Source organism: Lissotriton vulgaris, chromosome 3_1, assembly GCF_964263255.1.
Source record: "Lissotriton vulgaris chromosome 3_1, aLisVul1.2, whole genome shotgun sequence".
In the NCBI taxonomy this organism is placed as follows: Eukaryota; Metazoa; Chordata; class Amphibia; order Caudata; family Salamandridae; genus Lissotriton; species Lissotriton vulgaris.
Window position 1 is genome coordinate 328,421,596 of NC_141689.1, and position 23,373 is coordinate 328,444,968.

Sequence of the window (23,373 nt, forward strand, 5' to 3'; positions counted from 1 at the left end):
TAGAAAAACCCTAGGGGAAGTATATCTATACCATATCTTCTTGGTACAGTAACAGACTCTGCCTCCCTCATAATCCTTTCTACTGGTTGGGTGCTGTTAAAGTTGACCACTATGCAGTCTCCATCTCTGCATTTCCTAGTGCGGCCCAACCATGAGACTCGCCATGCCATTATGATGTTATGCCCTATATTTTGGCCGCTGTAGGTGTTGTTTGCTAGCCAGTGGGTGACTTTGTTTTTAAGTTGTACAAAGTCCTCCCTCCCCTTCTGTGGTAAAGGAGGAACGTTCCCTAGTACTATTACTAGTGGGGCGCTCTGGGGAGGTAGGTCAAGGATAGATCTATTTCCTGAACCTTGAGATGTAAGGACAGGCTGTATAGGTCCTAGGAGCTGTAATTGTGCGTGTGGGACCTCTACTAGGGCAGGTCTAAGCCCCTCAAACGCATGACTGGTGTCATCGCGAGTATTAGCACTACCCTTAATTCCTACTGGGTTACTATCTCTCTTGTCCATGTTTCTAGATAATGATGCCGTTGGTATTTGGCTAGTGGATGGACTGGCTAGTTTGTTGGTGACATTCCTAGTATTAAATTGTTGCACTTCTCCTGTCGCCCTCTTAGTGCCCGCCAGTTCTTGTAGCAAATGGTAATTATCTGTGGTGGTTTGCTGTAGCTTGTCCAGGCCTACACTAACCACTCTTAATCTTTCTATCAATGGGAGAGTAAAAGTCCTTAGCAGGTGTCCCACCTGGGCAATCAAGCTATCCCCTACCTGGGCGTTTGGAGAAAAACTTCCTTGCGCAGGGAGATCCCTGATGTTAACTTGTTCTGGGGCGGAAATATGCGGGATAAGAACTTGTTTTTTACCGCTAATTCCTAGAGGTTTAGCGTTCTTGGCCGTGATCTTAGGAATTTTGGCCCTCCTGCATCTCTGTGCCCCCCCACACCGTTTTCTTTTCCCCGAGTGTTTACTTTGTGCTGGCATTGGTTCCACTGTGGGGTTTAATTTGATCTTATCTGGGGAGGTATTACCCCGTGTTTTATTAACTTTACCAGTTAGACTATCTTGGGTACTGTTCCCCAAAGAAATAATGCTGTGCTCTTCCAAGACAGTACTTGTTTCTGGCAATCCCAGATCAATGAGGCGTTGACTAATTCGCCTCTCGGGGGTTACACTATTCAAAATACTGCCCAGCGATGATCTTTTAGCGTTTAGGAATTCAGTGGATAATCTTTCCTCTGTGAAAGCAATTTCTCTCTCCAAAACGGCTACAGCCCTAGTAAAGTAACCATCTAATGTACCAGCGTAGCTTACCCTGCTGGGTTTTGATGGAAGGGGTTCCCCATTCTAATTTGTCAAAGCCATGCTACAGTTTAGCCAGCGATAGAATGTACTAGGTGTGGTAATCAAAGACAACGAGCAGCCGAATCAGGTAAGCTATCCACGTATAATGATTAATTACAGGAGAAAGTCAAAGTCACCTGGTCGATTGGTATTACAGGGTCCAAGTTATTAAGGAGGTGGCCCAGCCCAGCCTCCTCCGGCCGCCGAGGGCCACAGAGGGCTCGCCTTTTGCCCGGGCTTCGCCCGGTGACGCTCCCGCGCAGCTGTACCTAAGATTCTTTATCAAGGGCTTGCGGTGTCCTGTGGGCGGGGCGGTCAAGGGAGGCGAGACTAGGTGCAATAGGTTGTGCAGGGACTCCTGGGAGACTGAGTCCCTGCTGCGCCTCTCACCTATCACAGCCCGTTCACTTGGCTAGGACTCTCAGCAGTCCGTGACCCCAGCTGTAATGCTCCCGTTGATGTATCCGCACGAAGCGGCACCCGCGGAGCGGGTGCAGCAAGGAGTGAAGTTAGTCCGCTATTCCTGAAGGCACAGTGGCAGAGTCCCTCACCAGGCAGGAAGCAGATAGGGGGTGGGAATAGTAATTTTTACCCTCCGCTGTCCAACACTTTCCCTACTGTTGCACTCAATGGAGTGGGAATAGTAATTTGTATCCCTCCGCTATCCAACATTTTCCCTACTGTTGCACTCTTTGGAGTGGGAATAGTAATTTTTGTCCCTCCGCTATCTACGTAGATTCGGGTGAGAAGAAACTATATCCAACATTTATTTAGTACTGACGACTGCTGTGTTTTGTGGCTTTACTATGCAGGCATTTGCTGGTGAGATAGAAGGTTTTGAGGGTAACCAGTGTGATGACTAAAAGCCAGGTTTATATTTTCAGTGTCAGGCAGATAAAGCATAGCATTATTTCCTGCAACCAGTGTTGAAGTGGCAGTGTTAAAATTGTTGGTTCAGACAGATATTAAGTGAACAAGGGGGATGTAGCTTGAGTTGTGATCTATTAAACAACAGTAAACGTCCTGCTTTCAAAGAATCGCTAAAAGGCAGGTTTCAAGGGTGGGAAGGGGATTCAGCCCAACCTGGTCCCCACACTTTCTAAGATCTTCAAGTCGGAACCCCCTATAATTCTTCATAATCCTACCTTTGTAGCTTCATCATAATCCTGCTACAAGGTGTACTTTCCTCTGGACGGCCTCTGTCACTTTAGAGTCTCTCTGCAGCTAAACCGGAGAGGCGTGGAGGCACCCTAAAAAACAGATGTGCCCAGTAGTGACTGGCAGCCATGTGACATATGCGCAGATACAGCAGCAGTTGCATCCTCAGCCGGCTGCCTCACAAAGGGGGGTCTTGAAGAAAAGCGGGCCGCCAGAGTTGATGCAAGAGTGGGCCATATGGCCGCCAAGGATCTCCTAGAGGAGGTGGCTTGACAATCTGTGATGGAGGACCACTAGAGAAGAGGTGGGGACTGCCTGTTCCATCGGGTGTTTGTGTAGAAGCTGGGTTTAGATAAAAATAGAGGCACCCATGTTGTATAACTTGACATTGCGATAATTCAATGATGATGGACATTGTAGACAAGAACAAGTTACTTACCTTCAGTAACGATATATCTGTAAGATGCATATTAGTTATGGATTCCTTACCTTAGAATTACCCCCAGGCGTCAGACTGGATCAGGAGAATTCTTCTCAGCAGTACCCCTGCGCGTCGGTAGGTGGCGTCGGTCCACTCCACATTTGTCATCGGCCTCTTGATTGCTTTGATGACGTCGCTATATCTACTTGGACACGCGCTGACGTTAGTTCTTTTACACAACATTCCACGCCAGAAGCATAGTGCCCTGCAAGACACTGACCACTGGTGCACAAAACTAGGGCCCTGAAAGGGGGTCCCTTACTCTAGTAGTCAGTTCGCAGAACGGGGAAGATGGGTGGGGTGGTAAGGAATTTATAACTAATATGGATATATTGGTACCAAAGCTTAAGTAACTTGTTCATCTGAAAGAGACTATTAGTTATAGATTCCTTCCCTTAGAATAGATACCCCAGCAATACCAACCCCGGAGGAGGGTCCACGAACTAAGTTCACACCAGAAAGCCCTAGAGAACTAAACAGTCAAAGAAGCTGTCTCTCCGGACATGGCTATCCAGGCAGTAATGTTTAGTGAGCATGTGTAGTTAATGCCCACGTGGCTGCCTGGTAGATATCACAGAGGGGGACTCCATGTCCCAAAGCAGTAGGGGCTGCCGTTGCCCTGGTGGAATGGGCGTGCAGTCCTACCAGAGGCTCCTATTTCACCAAGGAGTAAATGGCCAAAAGATTGCCTTTAAGGGTGCCCAGAGCAGAGCCCTGCTGGGCCAAACATAGAATGAAGACGAGAACCTCTGAAAGAGGGGCAGAAAGGGGATCCACAGCCTTTGCTGTGCACCATGGCACAAATTTGTTCCCTTTACAGATGTATACTGTTTTAGTTGAGGGATGCCTGGCTGCCAAGATGGCATTACAGACTTCGGGAGGAAGGTCAAAAGCTGTCAACTGTCGCCACTCAATCTCCATACAAGGAGGTGGAGGCTGGACTGGGTGGAGGACCGTCCCCTGCTGCTGCAACAGAATATCCTCCTAAGGAGAAAATCTAATCGGAGGATTGATGGCCATGTTCAAGAGCTCGAGATACCAGACTCTTCGTGCCCAGTCCGGAGCCACAAGAATGACTTGGGCCCAGTCGCGCTTGATCTTCGTCAGCACTCTGAGCGGCAGTAGTATAGGCGGAAAGGCGTAGAGAAGACCGCAATTCCACTCGCTTCAAAAAGTTTTGCCGGGTGAGTGCAGCCTTGGAAATTCCAACGCACAGAACTGCTGACATTGCGCGTTCTCTATCGGTGAGAACAGATCGAACCAAGGCTCTCTCCACCGCTGAAAGAGACCTTGCACCACCTCCGAGTGAAGATGTCATTTGTGATCCATCATGCACTGGCGGCTTTGTTTGTCCATCCTGACATTCAGAGAACCTGCCAGGTGTTGAACCATTAGGGACATGCCCTGATGTTCCAGCCACATCCAAAGGCGAAGAGCCTCTTGACATAGGGTCCACGACCCCACCCCGCGCTGTCTTTGGCAGTACCACATGGTGGTGGTGTTGTCCATGAACATCTGCACTACCCTTCCTTTGACAGAAGAAAGGAATGCCTTCAGTGCAAGATGAATCGCCCGGAGCTCCAGAATGTTGAGGTGGAGCCCGGACTCCGCTGGAGACCAGAGGCCTCTGATCTCCATCTCTCTCATGTGCCTGCCCCATTCCAGGAGTGACGCATCTGTCACCACTGTGAACTCAGGTTGGGGAAGGGGGAGGGATCTGCCGTTGATCCAATCCTGGTCCGTTAGCCACCAATGCAATTGGTGTGCAGTGCCCTCCGATCTCTGGATGCAATCAGAATGATTCCCCTGATGCTGCGCCCACCGGAACTTCAGGTCCACTGCAGAGTCCGCATATGCCACCTGGCATGATCCACCAGCAGGATGCAGGAGCCCATGAGGCCCAGCAGCCTCAGGGTCATTCTCACCAAAATCCTGGATAGAGGCTGAAACAATGGCATCCTAGCCCTAATATCCCGGACTCGCTTCTCGGGAGGATATGCTAGAAACTGCGCTGCATCCAGAACTGCTCCAATGAAAAGGAGCTTCTGAGAAGGAATCAGGTGTGACTTCGGCACGTTGGTAGTGAACCCAAGCGAGTGCAGGAGGACTGCCATAGTCTTGAGGTGGTAGACGACAGCCTGGGGTGAGCTCACCTTCAACAGCCAGTCATCGAGATAGGGGAAGACTGTAATCCCTGATTAGCACAGATGAGCTGCAATCACTACCATCCTTTTCGTGAACACCTGAGGGGCGCTGGTAAGGCCAAAGGGGAGCTCGGTAAACTGAAAATGCTAGTGGCCTACCGTGAACCGTAGGTAACGACTGAGGGCTGGCAGAACCAGGATGTGGAAGTAAGCGTCCTGCAAGTGCAACGCTACCATCCAGTCTCCAGGGTCGAGGGCAGACAGGACCTGAGCTAATGTCAACATTTTGAACTTCTTTTTCTGGAGGAAGCAGTTGACGTCCCTGAGATCCAAGATAGAATGCAGGCCTTTGTCCTTCTTGGGTACCAGGAAGTAGTGGGAATAACAACAATGACCTACTTCTGGCATAGGAACTCGCTTAATACCTCCTTTGGCCAAGAGAGCCGTACCTTCCTGACGGAGACGGGCCAAGTGATCCTCCGACATGCGATAGAGTGTTGGTGACATGGAGGGAATGGTTGTCTCGAAGGGCTATCTGCAAAACCCACCTGTCCGACGTGATGTTGGGCCGGTGGGGGAGGTGATGGCGGATCCTCCCGCCCACTGGCAACTGGTGGCCCTGAAAGGTCTGACTGGGAAGGTTCGGAGGCCGCAGCAGGGGGGAACTTGGTGGACCAGCCTGCCCTTTGGCCCCCGGACCTATGACTCTGGGTCCCACGTCCCCGGCAGTGCAGAGACTGGGTGGCTTGTGTGGCCCTGTGGCCCTGGGTGAGACATGGTGGGGCACCCCTTCCATGGACACGAAGGGGCAAAAGCCAGACTGCGTAGCGGGGGGAACAAGTCACAGCAAGGCCCAAGGACCCTGCCGTAGCTCTAGAGTCCTTGAAGCGCTCAAGCACGTTGTCTGCATTGTCACCAAACAGGCGACGGCCATCAAAGGGCATGTCCAAAAGGGTGGATTGGACATCCCCAGAGAAGCCAGAGAATCTCAGCCAGGCGTAGCATCTCAGGGCTACTGACGTGGAAAGCATCCTACCCAGCGACAGTATCCAGTCCACACCGGATGGTGAACTTTGTTGCATCTCAACCTCCAGCAACCGCACAGTGAGCACGAGCCGGGCCTCCTCCGGGCACTGTGGCAGCACTTGCGCAACCGTGTCCCACAATGAAATTGTGTTACAGGCACAAGACATGCAGTGTTCACCAACCGTAGTCCTAAGCAGGCGGAAGAAAACATCTTCTTCCCAAGATGGTCCATCTTCTTGGATTTCCTATTTTGCGGAGCTGTAGGGAAAGCGCTTCCTTTGGAAGATGGGGCTTGGACCACCCAGCTCTCGGGGGTAGAGTGTTGGGTGAGGGAAAGTGGGTTGCCCGGTGCCGGGCGGTAGAATCGGGTGAGCATCCTATCCACAGAAGCTGCTGGGCTTGGACCAGGAGTTCCAAAAAATCAATTGGGGGAAGTGTAGAGGAGATGATAGAATTACCCTCCTGAACTAGACTTATAAACAATGGGATTCTATCAATGTGAGTGGTGACTAATTTTATATGATTTTGTATATTTTCTAAATTTGTGGATACACTGCAATGTGAAAATAGGCCTCTCTGCGGGTGGCAGAATGAGGGCACTGTGTGTTTTTAAAATACCCCTCACACACTATGAATCCCATAGTGTCATTCTCCCATCATTGGGGTCTTCCCGTCCCTCTACGGGGCGGGGCGTGCTTCGACCTACGAGTGACGCGGGAGCACTTATATTTTTGACAATAGGCTATGTGATGTGATGAGGATAGTGATATGTGTTAGGGAGTGTAGGGACCTATTTACGTGAATGGTAGGTGTAAAAAAAGGGTAAAAATTCCCTGGCTAGTCGAAAGAATTAACTTTAATGGCTTCGCAAGCTGGGAACGTTAAAAAGGGGTTTAGTAAGTAGAATTACAAGTGTAGTCTACTTTGTCGACATGACATGTTTCATAGGGAGACCCCTCCTGCCTACTCATCAGGACCTCAGTTGATCCCAACAAAAATACTCAATTCTAAACTAAATGTTAAATGCCTATGGTCCTAAAACCTAACAGCAAAAATCGGCTGCTAGGTTTGCCTCGGGGCTTGAGTTGGCCCTTAGTGAGGCATTATCATGAAAAATGACCTAATATGGTCTCTGTGGAAAGAAAAGAAAAGGAGAAAAAGGGTACATGGTTGTAGAATTACAATATGTGAAGCACAATTCATACATGGCTCATTTTTGAGTGAGTCACAATGTGGCGCTTCCTTTGGAAGATGAGGCTTGGACCACCCAGCTCTCGGGGGTAGAGTGTTGGGTGAGGAAAAGTGGGTTGCCCGGTGCCGGGCGGTAGAATCGGGTGATCATCCTATCCACAGAAGCTGCTGGGCTTGGACCAGAAGCCCAGAAGGATGTCAGTGAGGGCCTCACTGAAAGGCAACAAGGGCTCTGAAGAGGCTGCTGCCTGCTGAAGCACCTCAGTCAGGAGGTAGTCCGTACCGCCACCATAGGAAACTCAAGGCCCAAGGCCTCAGCCGCCCTATGCAACACCAAAGCGTAGCAAGCTCCCTTCTCCATAGCCATAGTAGAGGGAGAAAGCATACCAAGGTCAGGGGAAGTATCCAGACCACTGGCATCACCCAACTCCTTTCTCCAGTCCGGCTCTTTAAGCTGGTCTGCCAGAGGGTCCACAGATCCCTTCCTGTCCTCCTCACCCTCCTCTGGCCGCCACTAAGGGAGATAAGGAACGCCAGGGTAGAAGAGCTGTACAAAAGTACCCTCCGGCGTCGGTCTGGCTTCGTGTCCAAGTCAAGGAGGGCGGGGTCCAGACTGGCCGGGGACGCAACCAACGTCGGAGGTGGCGGAGGTGTCATCAGAGGGGTTGGCGCCAGGGAAGGTACTGTGAGGTTGACCAGCGCCAAACCGGATTCAGGCCTGGATCCATTGGGGCTCTGCGGCGCCGCAGCCTCAGGCATCAAAGGCCTAGAGCCCCCAGCCGAGTCCGCAGGGCCCACAGGAGCGCAGGCGGAAGCGGGCTCCCCAAAGAGAATGGAGGGCTTCGTAAAAGGCACCAAGCTGGGCAGGGGAAGTTCCGGCTCCCGGGAAGGAAGGGAAGCTCGGAGCTGTCCCAGTAGGCTCTGAGGGGGGAGCCCGAGGACGACAACCCTCCGCATTCCGTGTCACGTCGGCCAACTGACGGGGAGAAGGAGAAGAGTGACAATGTTTCTTCATCTGCTTCTTGTGCTTCAACTTACCCAATGACGAAGACTTCGACAAGGAATGATGGTGGTGGCTTTCTCTTGACTGGGACCTCAAGCTGGGTGGAGCCGACTGCCGGGCCTCCAGAAGCTTTCAGGACTGCCCCCACAAAGACTTCAGGTTCATGGCCCGACAGTCGGAGCACAACTTCGGGTCGAGGTTGCGCTCTAAGCACCAGAGGCACACGAGGTGCGGATCCATGATAGACATCAGCTTGTGACAGGAATCACAAGGCTTGAAGACGGTCCAGCGATGGGACATCCTATGTGCACCAGGAGTCGAACGACTCGAAAAAGATGTCAAAAAAGTTTTAGTCAAAAAGTGACTAAGGGGACCACTCTCTCCGGATCTACGCCGGCTGGAGCAGAAAAAGAAAGAACTGACGTCAGCGCAAGCCTCCTCACTCACCGGCTCTGCTTCCCTTATGGGACTATGCTGGCTAGCCTGACTGTGAGGGCTGCAAGGGCTGCACTCTGCAGGGACAAGAGTAGGACTCTTTGGGGAGCATCGGATGGACCACAGAGGTGGAATCGCCCATCTCAGTGGTGGAGGATGAAGGCCAGTCACTCACGAAAGAGGTGAGACGCCTTTGTGGGATCTCAGCAAAGTTGGAGAGAAGGGCCGGCATAACAACGAAAGAGTGATTGGGGTATCTGAGGGTGCACAAGGTGCGGATCCATGACAGACATCAGCTTGTGGCAGAAATCACAAGGCTTGAAGCCGGTTCCACAATGGGACATCCTATGTGCACCAGGAGTCGAACGACTCGTAAAAGATGTCGAAAAAGTTTTAGTCAAAAAGTGACTAAGGGGACCACTCTCTCCGGATCTACGCCGGCTGGCGCCGAAAAAGAAAGAACTGACGTCAGCGCAGGTGTGGCGTCTAGGTAGATACCGCGACATCATCCCAGCGATCACGACGCCGACGATGAATGCAGAGTTGATCGACTCAACCTACCAACGTGTAGGGGCACAGCTGAGAAAAAATTCACCGGATCCAGTCTGACGCCTGGGGGTAATTCTAAGGTATGGAATCTATAACTAATAGTCTCTTTCAGATATGTATAACCAATGCTTGAGCTCGTATAACAGTGCTGATAGAAAATTTGTACTTTGTATGTCAGTAAGCTGCAGCTAATGCAACAAACACCAAGAGAGCACATTTCAATGTCACTGCATTCTTCCTGCTTGCTTTAGCAGGAGGCCTCAGAAGTATATCCAGACACACATAAAGATAATGTGGACTGTTCTGATTGGTCAGTATCTATTTCTTGGACATGAGCGTAATGTAACTGTTAAACTGTCCAACTTTAGACACAAGGGACTTGTCATGTACCCGTTAGGTGGATTCCAGATCTATTCTTGGGTAAAGTTGTACTTTAAATTTCCCAGCATGATGTCTTTCATCACCACCTGCCAGTATATGATGGCCCGGCACATCTCCTGCTACACATGAGATATTGTAACACAATCTTGTGGTTTGCAACTATATATTTTTGTATTGTACTTCTGCTTATTTGAGCATTCAGTACCCCAACTGATGCTCCCGTGCATGTGATAAATGTCTTTATTTCACATAGGAGTTGTGACAGAGTTTCTTCCTGGGTCCTAAGGGTTTTATCAGTTTACTACATTGGAATCTTTCAGCTGAGGAGCACGAAAATCCTGAGGCTGTGGTGTTTGCATACTGCTGAGAGACTGTGGGCACCATCCAGAGCTGTCTGCTTGGCTCTGCTGTGTCGGCAGGAGCGTCCGTGAACCGGCACACTCTCACAGGAAGATACTAGATATCCTACCTCCTCAAGCATCCTCACTCACCGGCTCTGCTTTCCTTATGGGACTATGCTGGCTAGCATGACTGTGAGGGCGGCAAGGGCTGCACTCTGCAGGGATAAGAGTAGGACTCTTTGGGGGGCATCGGATGGAGAACAAAGACTAGGAGGACGGGAGAGCCTTGTTCCTACTGTGTGGCTGGACAGACCTCTAGTCGACTTGCTTCTCCCTGATACCAACTGTTCCTGGTTGCCTGTCCTCAACTTTGCTGCCATAGGGGAAGGGTCCACTCTCTTGGGCTTTTGGGGAGGCAGCCTGCCCGGCGTGGAGGTGGGCATTTGAGGCAGAGGCCAAACCGCGGTGGCTGAATTGTAAGAGTCTCTCAGCCCTTGTGGTGCCACAGAGGAAGGGCACAAAGTGGGTATAAGGACTGGGTTGCTACATTCGAATGAGAAGACAAGGGACACAGAGGTCTGGTGCAGGGAAAGATTGAAAAGTACACAAGGGCACCCGTCAGTGGGCCAGATCATCAACTAGAGACGGCGACGCCTCCAATGGGTGGCCCTAGTAAAGAGGCCTCCCTGGCTATGATCCTGCAACCCATCTGAGAGTCCAGTGGATCTTTGAACAGGAGGAGCACAGAGGTTTTGCTCCTCAGGCAAGACGTAGGATCTTGTCGGATGCACCACAGAGGTGGAATCGTGCATCTCAGTGGTCGAGGATGAAGGCCAGTCACTCACGAAAGAGGTGAGAAGCCATTGTTGGATCTCGGCAAAGTTGAAGAGAAGGGCCAGCATAACAACGAAAGAGTGATTGGGGTACCTGAGGGTGCCGAGGGCACCAAGCTGTGACAATTCTTTCTGGAGTGATTCAGATCTTGGGTACTGGAGTTTTACCTTTTTTCCTGCTCTATCGTGGAGAGAGCCCATAGAGCACTGACTCTAACCCGCTGCCACACACCCAGTAATTATGAGAGTACTGAACTACCTTGACAAGAATGTCATCCTGCAATGGGCACACCAGACCCCAGAAGTTCACTATACTGATGCCAAAGTGTCAATTCTCCTGGACTACACTGCATGGGTACAACAAATGCACAAGTCCTTTGGGGAGGTCAAGCAGAAAACAAGGACCATACAGCTTAAATACATGCTACTATTCCCAGCTAAGCTGAAAGTCCTTTATGCCAGGAAATTGCGATTTTTCAAGACCCCTGAAGGAGCTTGGGAGTGGGTGGGGGAATTTAAATTGTCAAATTTAAATTGTCACCTGCCAGGACGGCACCCCCAGGAGAGAGTGCATCGTCTGAGGCAGTCAGGAGTTGGCATGTGACAAGAGCCGGTGGTCTAAGTCGCAGGCGACATCGCCACACTAAATCCAAAAGACAGGTACAACTCCCAGATGAGAATGCGACTTCCCCAGGTGCTAGCAAAGATGATCCCTCACAAACCCTGACCAACCGATTTGACTGCTTGATTTTCGCTGCTTGGAGGGATCTGCACCCTCTACACCTGACTGCCGGTTCAGGAGGAGTTACCTGAGGATGATGAGATCACTGGGAAGTACATGAGGTCACAAAAGGGGACTGAGGCTGTGGTCCTACACCCAGAGTATATTTACCTAGTTGATTGTTTGGGTGACAGATGCTTCCTGTTGAAAAGTGTAGGGTGGGCTAGAGAGGAGGGATATACTGGGGTCTTGTTGTTAGTTCAGCCTCTCTTCTTTAGACACAATGTTCAGGATTAAAGGCATTGTAAAAATATTGCACGACACAGGACCAGAGAATAATGGGCCCTATGCTCATTTCCTGGAATGTAAATGGACTCAATAATACATTGAAAAGGGGGCGATCCTTCAAAACATTTGTAAGAAGGCTGTGGCGGCCGTCTTGCTGTAGTAGACACAGCTCCTTGGTTATAACTGCGCCTTCCTAGATCGAAATGGCTACACCCGAATATTCCATGCAGGGCTCACTCCAAAATCCAGGGGATAGCTAGATTATTACATAAAACCTTTCACATGGTCATAATGAGGTATTTGGCTGCTCTCTTTCAACAATCCACACTTTAGGATGTTAGTCTTAGGATGTTGCATCTTGTGACCTAAACCCAGGAAATTCATTAAAAGCTCAGGACTCGTGGTCTGTTTTGCACGCTATCCTTCTGTCTGGCATCTCATGAATGCTTCATTTTGTTGACCGGGCTACATGTTTACTTTTACACTCTTTTGTCAATCACTTGTAATATTATGCACCACGAAGTTCATGACCATTTGTCCCTAATGCTCACTGAAACACTCGAAGCCTGGTACACAAATTGGAAAACTTTGTAAATAAATAACTAGGATAACATGATCATTGTTTTTTTACCAAATCAGCTGAATAGGTTGTGCAAATCAACAATGAGCGATTATTGTACATACTATGCTTCCAGGCAAATCTGAGGAGAGTTTATACCCCTCCACCCCCCATATTTTTACCCTATAACAAAATCAAAAAACAAGCGTGTTATAATGCAGGCCTTGGAATCATGTGGCTTCACTCCTTTAAAATGCAACACAAACCATGTTCAAATTGATGAAATGCCTTTGGCCATGATATTAAGGAGTGGGCTAGTATTTTATTTTTTAATGATTATGGACTTGTCTATTGTAAGTAATTGTGATACCTACACTATGAAGTGAAATACTTTTTTGTTAAGTACAGTAGTCTACATATTGTGACACAATTAGACAAAATGTTTGCCTTGTCAATGCTTATACTGTCTATCAGTTTCTGCCGAAATATTAACATAATTTACTCACTGTTCCTTTAGTCCCGGATTGTGAAACTCACCTTTCCATCTTTATCATAGGGTGAATCAAAGTTATCCAAAAATGTCCTAAAAACTTGGTCTTCTGTCCACTCTCCATTCTGATATTTTGGATGGTGCTTAGCATTATATACTCCCCTAAGGTCTTCGACTGTGACAATACCATCGCCAGTCCTGTCCAGCTTCCGAAAAGCCTGTGCAATTATCTCTTTTCTAGCATTCGACATTGGTGGCTGAAAAATTATATTTTAGAAAAAAAAAACATCATTTTATTTCAGTTAAAGCCTCACCAACAAGCATTTGCAATGCAATAGGTCTTGCATTTGAAAGAGTTTCAGATATTGGTTTTGCAAATTATATGGTTTTTTTACTTATGATTTTTGTTTGGAGTAGAGAGGATGTATGTTGGTTGTAGTGGAATTAAGTGGTTTGAATTGGAATTGTGAGTTGTGAAATTGTGTGGGGTGGAACTGTGTGGCGTGAAGCAGTGACATAACGAAACTTGAGGGGGCATCCCTGCAAAGTGCAAGTATGGGCCCCCTTCAGAGTTACTCGGGAGATCGCAGGTAAGTGTAATACGGTGAGGGGGCCCCCTGGAGCTCTGGCCCCCAGCACTGCAGGGGATCAGGGGTCTTTGTTGCGCAACTGCCGTGAAGTGTATTTGTGTAGTGGAATTATGTGGTATGGTGAATAGATAAGGGTGAGAGTTTATAAAATAGAAAGTAAGATTGAGAGGGATAGGTAGTTTATGTGTGAAGTGGTGAGTTAAGTCTAAATAGAGTAGTAGAAATAGTGTGTGAGCGAATGAAGGGGAAGAGAAGGTTATAGACACATAAAGAGGCTGCGTTTGTGTACGCACACAGCAGTGAAAGAAATGGAGGCAAGTGTGTGTTTGCGGTTTCGAATTTTTGAAAAGGTATGGTAAAGAAACTGTGCTGAAAGACCTGAGGTGAACCAATATGAGAAATGTTGGTGCAGGGCGTGCTTTTGCAATGGATGTATGTGGACATTACTTATGTGGTATTAAGTGTAGTGGTGTTGCGTGTCGAGGGGTGGCATGTATTGCATGGAAGCATGGGGTGTGATGTTGAACTATATGGCATGATGTGGAATTTTGTGGTGTGAATTGGATGTATGTGGTGTGTACTAGAAGTGTGTACTGTGGAGTGGAATTTTGTGCAGTGGAATGGAATTGTGTTGAGTTGAATTGTGTTGCATGGACTTGTCTGGCACTGAGTGGAATTATGTGGCATGTTGTGGAATGTATTTATGTGGAGTGTTGCTATGGGGCATGGAGTAGAAGTGTGATAATGTGCTATTGAGTGGAGTGTAATTATGTTGTGTGGTACTGAATTGTGTGGTGTAGAATTGCGTGGCATGGTGTAGAATTATATGGAGTGTATATATGGGGAATGTTGTGGGGTTCAATTTTGTTAAGTGTAATTATGTGTTTTGAAGTGTAATTATGTAGGTTGGAGTATAATTATGTGTAGTGGAATTATCTGGAGTTGAATTGCGTTGTGTGGAGTGTAACGAAATCATGTGGCTTGGAGCTGAAATTTGTGAAGTTGAATTTGTTGGGTTGTGATTATGTGGCATGTAGTGGAGTGATGTGGAGTTGAATTGTGTGGTGTGGAATTATGAGGTGTTGAAATGTGTTGTGTAGTGGAATTATGCTGTGTGTCTTTGTGTGGAAGTGCGTGGCACTTGATTGTGTGCCACTGCAGGCAGAGGGTTCTGCGACTGAACCAAACAGTAGTAAGTCAAATCACAGGTACTGTACCACATTAAACCATATAACACCGTACAATACTTCATCACAACATACCAGACTATTCAACACACCATATCACACATTACAAAACGTCATCATATAATGCCACCCATAACATACAATTCTACACAAGGCCATACCGCAAGATCCAAACCCGCAAACTGTCTCTTGCTCACCACATCAGTCTCAGTATTGAACACCAGAACATACAGAATACTTCATGCAATAGATCATGCCACATTCTCATATACCACTCTATCATGTACATTGCAGCACATAATACCATACAGCAATAGACCCCACCACATCATATCATATTTAACCAGCAAACGTATACCTTAGACATGGAATACCATCAAATGAATAAGACACCATTCAAAAGCACATAACACTGCAACACTTAAAATCAGCTCATTCTATACCTGGCCATAAGACATCAAAGCATCTAAGACGTACCACACAAAACCACGCTCTCCCTCATCATAGAACGACATGTCATAACCAAAATCATATCATCCTACTTAACAAAACACACCCCATTACACTATTCTATGGCAAACACCAACAAATACCATACAATAAAGCACCATACAAAACAACCCCAAATCACACTTTATCATACTGAACCCCACATCAAAGTACACAACATTCCAGCCACATCCCACCATCTTACTAAAATCACAACATCCAGCAATACATCTGGTCAACTGGATGTCAGTCAATTCATTAAAAATAAACCATGACAAAACGGAGGTTTTGGCGGTTACCACAGTCTCTAACCCCTGGAATGATCTGTTTTGGCCTTCAGAACTTGGGCCTATTCCCGAACCAGCCACAGCTGTAAAAAGTCTTGGCATCAAAATTGATGCCTTGCTTTTTGATGCCTTGCTATTTTTGACACAACAGGTGTCGGCTGTGGTAGGAACTAGTGTTGGTCTAATGCGACAGCTGCAAAAACTGTCCCCACTGTTGTCCTTTGCTACACTTAGACTGGCAGTTTCAGCGCTGATTCAGTCGCGTCTGGACTCTGGCAACTCTCTGTATTATGGTCTACCAAAAAAACTATTGGCCAGGCTCCAGGTTGTCAAGAAAGATGCGGCCAGATCAATGTTTTAAAAACCTAGACGTACACATGCCACGCCCCTACTTCGGGATCTACATTGACTCCCAATTACACAGAGAATTAAATTTAAAAGCCTCTGCATTGCGCATAAAGCCATTTACGACTTAGCCCCCAGTTACATCAAGGACCGACTGACCAACTACACTCCGAGCAGGATGCTTCGGTCAGCAGATACATGTCTCTTGGTTTGCCCCCGGTTTAATCTCTCGCCCATGGTTGGAAGAGCTTTCTCGACCACAATTCCTCAGGCGTGGAACAGCCTCCCGGCAAATCTAGGCAAGGAAACAAATCTCCTTCCATTCAGAAAGAAGTTGAAGACCGTGCTTTTATTAGAGGCATGGGGAACTCTCTGAGCAGGCCACTTATTATTTCATCTGGTGTATGTATGGCTTCCTCTGATAGCGCTTAGAGACCTCTGGGGATAATGCGCTCTATAAATTCACAATAACATAACATAACATCACACTATTCATGGCACTTCACCCATAAAACACTATGCAACTCGACACGTTTCCGGCTCTCAACAAACCCTCCCCACCACTCAAAGCTGTAAACAGATACCTAAAAGATGAGAGCAATAAAATCCTATGCAAGTTTGCCAATCGAAAGCGGAGTTGTTACCCATTAGTAAATTAAATTCAGAGTGTACACTGGAGAAACTTTTTGTCTCCTTCTTGTGAAGCCTCCGAAATGTATAAATCAAGGGCAGTTTTATGCCCCCCTTTGTGCTACATAATCAGGGTGACTGAGAGCCTGGGTAGAAAAGGGTGGAAGCATGCTTGGAACTCCGCATTGCACCTACGTCTCTGTGGCTTCATCGAGTCAGTACGCAAATCTGAGTTTTCGTCTTTACCTTGTACTTGTCAAACCGGAAATAAATACATGGATTTGCCATATTGTTACTTTTTGTTAGTCTATCAAATGTCCGGGGTCCTGGAACCAGCAGCGTCAGTAAGATAGGTGCAGGGCAAATTTAAAGTGGCAGCACGTCGTATATGACTGCATACTGTTGTAAGTATCCACAGAGGGGAAAGGGTTAACGAACTTGCACATGCTTGCCTCAACCCAAGTAAACAGAGGCAGGCAACGGGTGGGAGCTGCTGGTGGTGATAGGAGGGAGGGGGGCATCACAGTGCAGGTCCTGGCGACGGATCTCCGCGTATACTAAGCAACCCCCAGCTGCTTATCTGATAGGAGGGTTAGGGGTGTGGGGTTCCTAATATGATGAGAGGGGTGAATAAAAAACAAAGAGTCAGCGACGAAGGGAAAGATAAAGCGAGCGGGCATAATATAAATGCAACAATTGCAGTCTAAACATGACAGACGCCGTGCTAACACACAAGCAGAGGGAAATGAAAATAAAAAGAGTCAGTGGGAAAAAACCTATATGAAAAAAAAAAGTAATACCACATGTAACAGGGGTAATCGCCTGGGAGGGTCCAAAACGCCAAAAGACGGGACTAATTTAGCATACTCACCAAACAAAAGCGGGCATTTAAGACGGGCACTAACTACAGCCTATAGTAAAGATGGGAGGTCCTTGCACTACATATACCAGCTACACCATGCCTCGCGGAGCAGCAGATGCGCGCTGCGCTAGGCTCGACCTAAAAATGGATCGATACGATGCATATGTAATCAACATTTCTGAAAAACATTTGCTGGGGAAACAGTCCATAGGTCAAAAAGTCCCTTAAGAGCATTAACATTTGACATTAAGAACAACTTCGAAAACTTGTAAAAAGAATTTATGAAGAAATCAACAAAATACTACATAGCAAAGAAATAGGAACTATGACAAAAAGGGTTAAAACCACACATGGGATAATGTCTCAATGAGATACCCAGTCAGGGCTCGAAAAATCCAAAGAATGGTACTAGTCCTGCAGGACTAGTACCTTAAAAAAAGTCCTCGACCTAACTGTCACCTACTTGACCTCCGTCTCTGAAAGCGGAGCAAATGTGACAAGATAACACGATTTAAAAGCATCTTTATTGCTCATTAACATTGTGAGCAATAAAAATGCCTTTAAATCTTATCATCTTTTTTCACATTTGCTCCGTTTTCACAGACAGAGGACAAAAGTTGGTTTGTTTTCCTAATCGCCAGAAAGGGCGAGTAGGACCTAAAAACAGCTCGACCTTGTTAAATTTAGCTCGACTATGCGAGTGGTCGAGTAGAATTTTCGAGCCCTGCCAGTTATAGTTGATTTTTGCAAATTATTATAATAATTCTTCGTGGAAAAATAAAAAATTACCTATCACTGGATACAACTGTCCTTTCAGTAGATGATACTACCTCCTTAGTCTAGCATGGCACTGTCCTCTTAGCAGTGATACGATATATTTTAGAAGCAAAGATCTTTACAAAGAAGGATTTAGACAATGGGCCCATATTTATCAAGGTTTTGCATCGCTCTTGCGCCATGCAAGGGGACGCAAGAACGATGCAAAACCTAAATGAGATTTATCAAGCCACGCAATACCAACTTGAGAGGCCCTACATGGCTTGTTAGTAACACATGGCAGCGCAAATCGTTGTCTTGCGTTTTCTCTGCTGTAAGGAGACACGCAATGGGTCAAGCACGGGTGTTCCCATGTATACAGCCTTGCGTTATTACACATTCTCAGATTTACCAACACCGGTAAACCTGTGAATTCATCAGAATTGTACGTCTACCCACCAGAGGCGTAACACCATTTTTTTTTATTTCTCCTCATTGTTTCTTCTTTCCAAGAGTGTTGCTTTTTGCAGCACACTTAGAAATAGGAATTTGTGTGTGAGGATTGTTTTTGCGCAGGAAGGTGCTACCGCCTACAAAGCAGGCACCCTAGTACTATGGTGTAAGGGTGCCAGCATTGGCACTAAGCAGCAGTTTTTGTGTCAGCTTAGGCAGAGAGCAGGCATGTGAAATATGGCGCATTCCAGCCTGCTTACTTTCACGCAGCCTAGTCAAGGAAGGTGGCTTGCTGTGTTGCCTTGAATGAAATATTGAAAATATTGGCCTTTGTATGTAGGGCCTGTACAGCGAAAACCAACCCTACTTATAAAGTACTTCCCTACAAAGTAATAAAGTGCGTAAATGTATGAATCACAAACATAAAACACCTTGGCAAGTCAAACCTTCTATGTAACAAAACATGAAACATTAGGCTAAGTCCTATGCAATCTTCCTGCCCAAAATGTGGACCATGCTCAAGCTCCTCATTCGCTACTCCAATTAAATCTCCCCTAGATGCGGCCCCCTTGTCTGTGCTCTTTATACTCAATTGGCAACCCTTTTCAATACACATGCCAACAGGCCTCAGTTAAAAAACAAACAGTTAATCATATCCCAATACCGGCTACACCCTGTTTTTATTATATTTTATACAAGGCATGTGGCTCATCAGACTGATATCATGTACATAGTCAATGAAGAAAACAAATCCGGTTTCTTCCTGGAGACTGCGGCCCATATTTCCTAAGAGCTTGCATTGCCCTTGCTCCATGAAAGTCAGATTTACTAAGCCACGCAGCCACCATGTGTGGCTCTGAGTGGCTTAGTAAATCTATGGTAAAGCAGGGAAGCGCAAGACGCTGCCTTCGTTGCTCTGCATTGGGAAGGCTTTACATGGATTGAGTGTGGGTGCTGCCACCTATCCACCCAGGGTTTTTGACACATTCACAGATTAACTAAGACGAGTAAACCTGGGAATGTGACAACATGCTATGACTTTCCAGGTGAAGCGTAAATAAGGAGAACTATTTCTATTTCTCCTCGTTATTATCTCTTTCTAAGTGTGCTGCATTTTACAGCTCACATGGAAATAGGAATATGCCTCCGGGGATTGTTTTTGTGCAGAAATGAGTCCCTTCCTGCACAAAAACAATCTTGGCTGTAATGCAGGCATTCTTGCACCATGGTACCACGGTGAATGAGTTGGTGCTTGGCAGCCACAAGCGGGCAGCACAGAGAGAGAGAGAGCAAGAATGACGCAGCATTTGTTGTGTTGCTTTGCTTCACATCTTACTAAATTTCGGCCTTAGCTCGGTTGAGCCATGGGTTAAAAGGCCTACTGTCGTTTAGGTTCAAGAGTCTTACTAAAATCATAGCATACCTTTGGTAGTGGTCCCAATAAAATGAAATCCAAGCATTTCAAAATTCACATTTGAGTGTTTTCATTTTTGACCCCTGCTCTGGCACTCTCTTCCTGTTTTGCTGTCCCTCATGTGCCTTCACATGCCGGATCCTGGATTTGGCAGATACCACGCCTCTGTCCTCAGCGTTATCCAACTGTCCCACAGCAGTCACAAGTCCACCATTCAACATGAAGGAATTTAAGGTTTCATGATGTACCTTTGGTCTTTCCCATTTCCATTATTAATGGCAGACTTTAAGATTAGTCTGTGCAACTCCTTTGGTTAGCTTTATCCTACAGGAAATACAAGTTTTTCTTTTAGATGTACATCTTTGCTTTTACTTCAAACAATTTTGAAGTGTATTGTTTCACTAAAATTTTACTATTTAGTGAGTGGAATATGTGTAATTTAACTTCTACCTAAAATAAGATCACCCAAATTCAATATTACAATCACAAGCAAGTCTGTGGCCCTCTCCTCTCCACGTTCTGTGGGGAGGTACTTGTAATCACCGAGAACGCACTGGGAGATAGTGGCCGGAAATATTAAATCTGGCCAGAGACACCCCCCTCACGGAGATAACCTGTAATTTGGAGTCAGACCCTTAGCGTCTTCAACCAAATGAAGCCATTCTACCTTTGTTGAAATATTTCCAAAAGGCCTAGTTGACTCCAGTGTTTTAAAATTCTGCCACTTGAAAACTTTGCTTTACTACCCTACCTCTTCTGCCGATAGACTTGATTCCAGTCTTCAAAATATCGCGTTTTAACCAGACATTCCCAACACAAGTCTGACGTGAGATACTAAGGTAACAAGCATTGGCAAAGCCAATAGGTCGCGGGATCCAAGAGCTACTGGTTTTGTCAGTTTCTTTTAGCCATGTTGAATAGCAGCAAGTCAAGCAACACAACTGGGAGGAGGGAGTGCAAGCCAAGCAACACATTGGGGGGGGGTCAAGCCACGCAACATGGTATGGGGCAGAGGGCAATTGTGGAGAATGTAAACTAGCAATATAATAGGGGAGTGCAAGTCAAGCAAAACAACACTCGAGATGGTGGTGGGCATTTGTGATCTTAGTGCCCGTGCACTAGCTGAGCCCTAAAAATATTTGCTACACAAATCATACAACATACATCCCGTAAAAAATGAAAAAGTTCTTCAAAATTCGAAAAAGAGTCTTTGTGTTTACCATATGGAACGTACGATTTACATGTAAAGATTAAGAGCAGCACTTAAAGGAAGTAAAAAAAATTAGCAGACCTGAAAAAATGAAGTGACAATAAAAATAATCTGATAAAATAGGGTCGCAGGAAGTTCCAATGTTGTGCACATTATTACTACCATTGCTAAAAGCCATAGGAAATTAAATGGAGTTCGGGAGTAAAAAAAAAAGCATTCTTTCTAAGCGAGACTGTGAAATACTGTAATCTCAGGGCAAACAGCTCAGCAGCACACAGGAAGACAAAAAGGCAGTGCTACTTCGTAACCGTCGACCTAGGCTCCCAGCCTGCTTTTTGTAGTCACCAGCCCAGTCCTTAGCTAAAGCTAGTCTCGTCACTGAGCTGTGCGAGGCTGAGAGTTTCCCCTCTTCCACAGCTCTTAGGTCTCAACCTGTTGCTGGCAGTCTGCGTACGACATCCAGACCTCGGTACCCCCGACTCACTCACCTAAACTCAGACGAGAGGGCAGAGCAGGCCGAAGGGCAGATGAGATGTGACAATGATAAGGCTCAGTAGCACTGCATTGAGAATTAGTTATTAAAATAGTAAGGCGCATCTTACTTTTGGACAACTGGTATTCTGAAGGCACATTTTTGAAGGCGCTTTCATGCGCGCTAATGAAGAAAAAAAAGTTTTGGCGAAATAAAATATTTAACCAAGAACACATTTTAATTGGAGAAGCCACGATTTATCCAGATTTTCTGGTTTAAATTTGTACAATTCAGTCAAGAAATAGGTATCTATTGGTTTTTCCTTATGTTAAGGCTATGAAAGCTGAGCAGCACTGCTTTACATGAGAACTAGTTACATTAGACAAGAACTGTTTATAGGCATTGAAAGATTAAGTGAGGAGCCCATAATCACAGAATTTTGAGGAAATTCCAAAAGGGTGGGTGAGGGGTTGGTAGATATAGGCATTAAATAGATTATATTTCGGCAAAAGAAGACTTTCCACGGAATACATTCTAAGTGCCCTCGAGAGAGACCTCTGGGGCCCTCTGTTTTCATTCACAGCTGAAGTAGAGGTCAGCTTCGGGGTGGGTAGTAACATAGCAGAAGCACCCTTCACTTCGGCGTCCTCCTGGATGCCACAAACTCAAGACCACACCGGTTATCTTTATGGAATTGACGCCACAGTTTATTTAGGCAATTTCCAACTAACAAGTGATCCTTATACACTATTTCTTTTGCTTACTCACTGAGCCTTTGCCTTCCTTAACATACCTATAAGCACTGTGCCCTACATTCAGTGCTCCTTACCATAACCACGTGCACTGTGCCCTATATTCAGTGCTCCTTACCATACCCATAAGCACTGTGCCCTACATTCAGTGCTTTGTAAGTGCCTCGGCCATCGTGCCAAGGGCATGCGTATCCCCCGCTTCCAGCCCAGCTGGGTTAACTTTAACTTCCGGCCTAACCTTTTTACCATCTACTTACGGGTAAGCGTCTGCTTCCAACCCGCTGGGTGACCATTCACTCCAGTGTACCATTTTTCCTTTAAATTTCGGGCGTCTGCTTCCTGCCCAGCGGGTGTGACCATGCACTTCCGGTGTACTATTTTACCTTCTTGTTCCTGGCAAGCATGTGCTTCCAACCCGCCACATGACCTTTCACTTCCGGCACAACCTTTTAACAGCTACTTCTATGCCAGCGTCTGCTTCCAACCCACAAGGTGACCTAGTCACCTATGTTCCAAATTCTTCTGGACCACAGGCTCCAACATTAAGAGTTTTCTTCTGGTTCAACAACATAAACACTTGCAGTATACTGCCAGTGCCCCGTTGGTTCTGACTGTTATCTGCTTTAGGCCTGTCTCCCTCTTCCTGCCGGTTTCTTCTTCCTATGACCGCCTTGTAAGTACCACCATGCACTGCTAGTGGCTTTCACCATTAGCAAGCCCCCCCTCCTCCCTCCCATCTTAGCTGGGCCAAAATTGTTCCACCCGCACCCAAAGATGAACTCCATCAGGATAAAAAAAAATGGTGAGTGCCACATATTAATTGACTGCTTAACCCCAACCTAGTCCTTTACCCAAATGGTAGTTACGCAGAGGCTATTAAGTTTCCATAACCATATGGAGATATTTTTACAGCATTACCATTTCTGCGCCCTTCTAGCCAAGGCAGTTAGTTGTTTGTTTCAAGCTAAGAAGAAATCCCTATT

General features: G+C 46.6%; 1 protein-coding gene across 2 annotated transcripts in view; it reads right to left on the reverse strand.

The window, feature by feature from the left end:
• CAPSL (calcyphosine like) overlaps positions 1-23,373 on the reverse strand; it is a 157,720-nt gene that overhangs the window by 18,864 nt on the left and 115,483 nt on the right. For both annotated transcript variants that reach the window (XM_086960527.1, XM_086960528.1), the window contains exon 4: positions 12,991-13,200. In XM_086960527.1, coding sequence (XP_086816653.1) covers positions 12,991-13,200 — 210 coding nt within the window. The remainder of the gene's footprint in view (positions 1-12,990; positions 13,201-23,373) is intronic.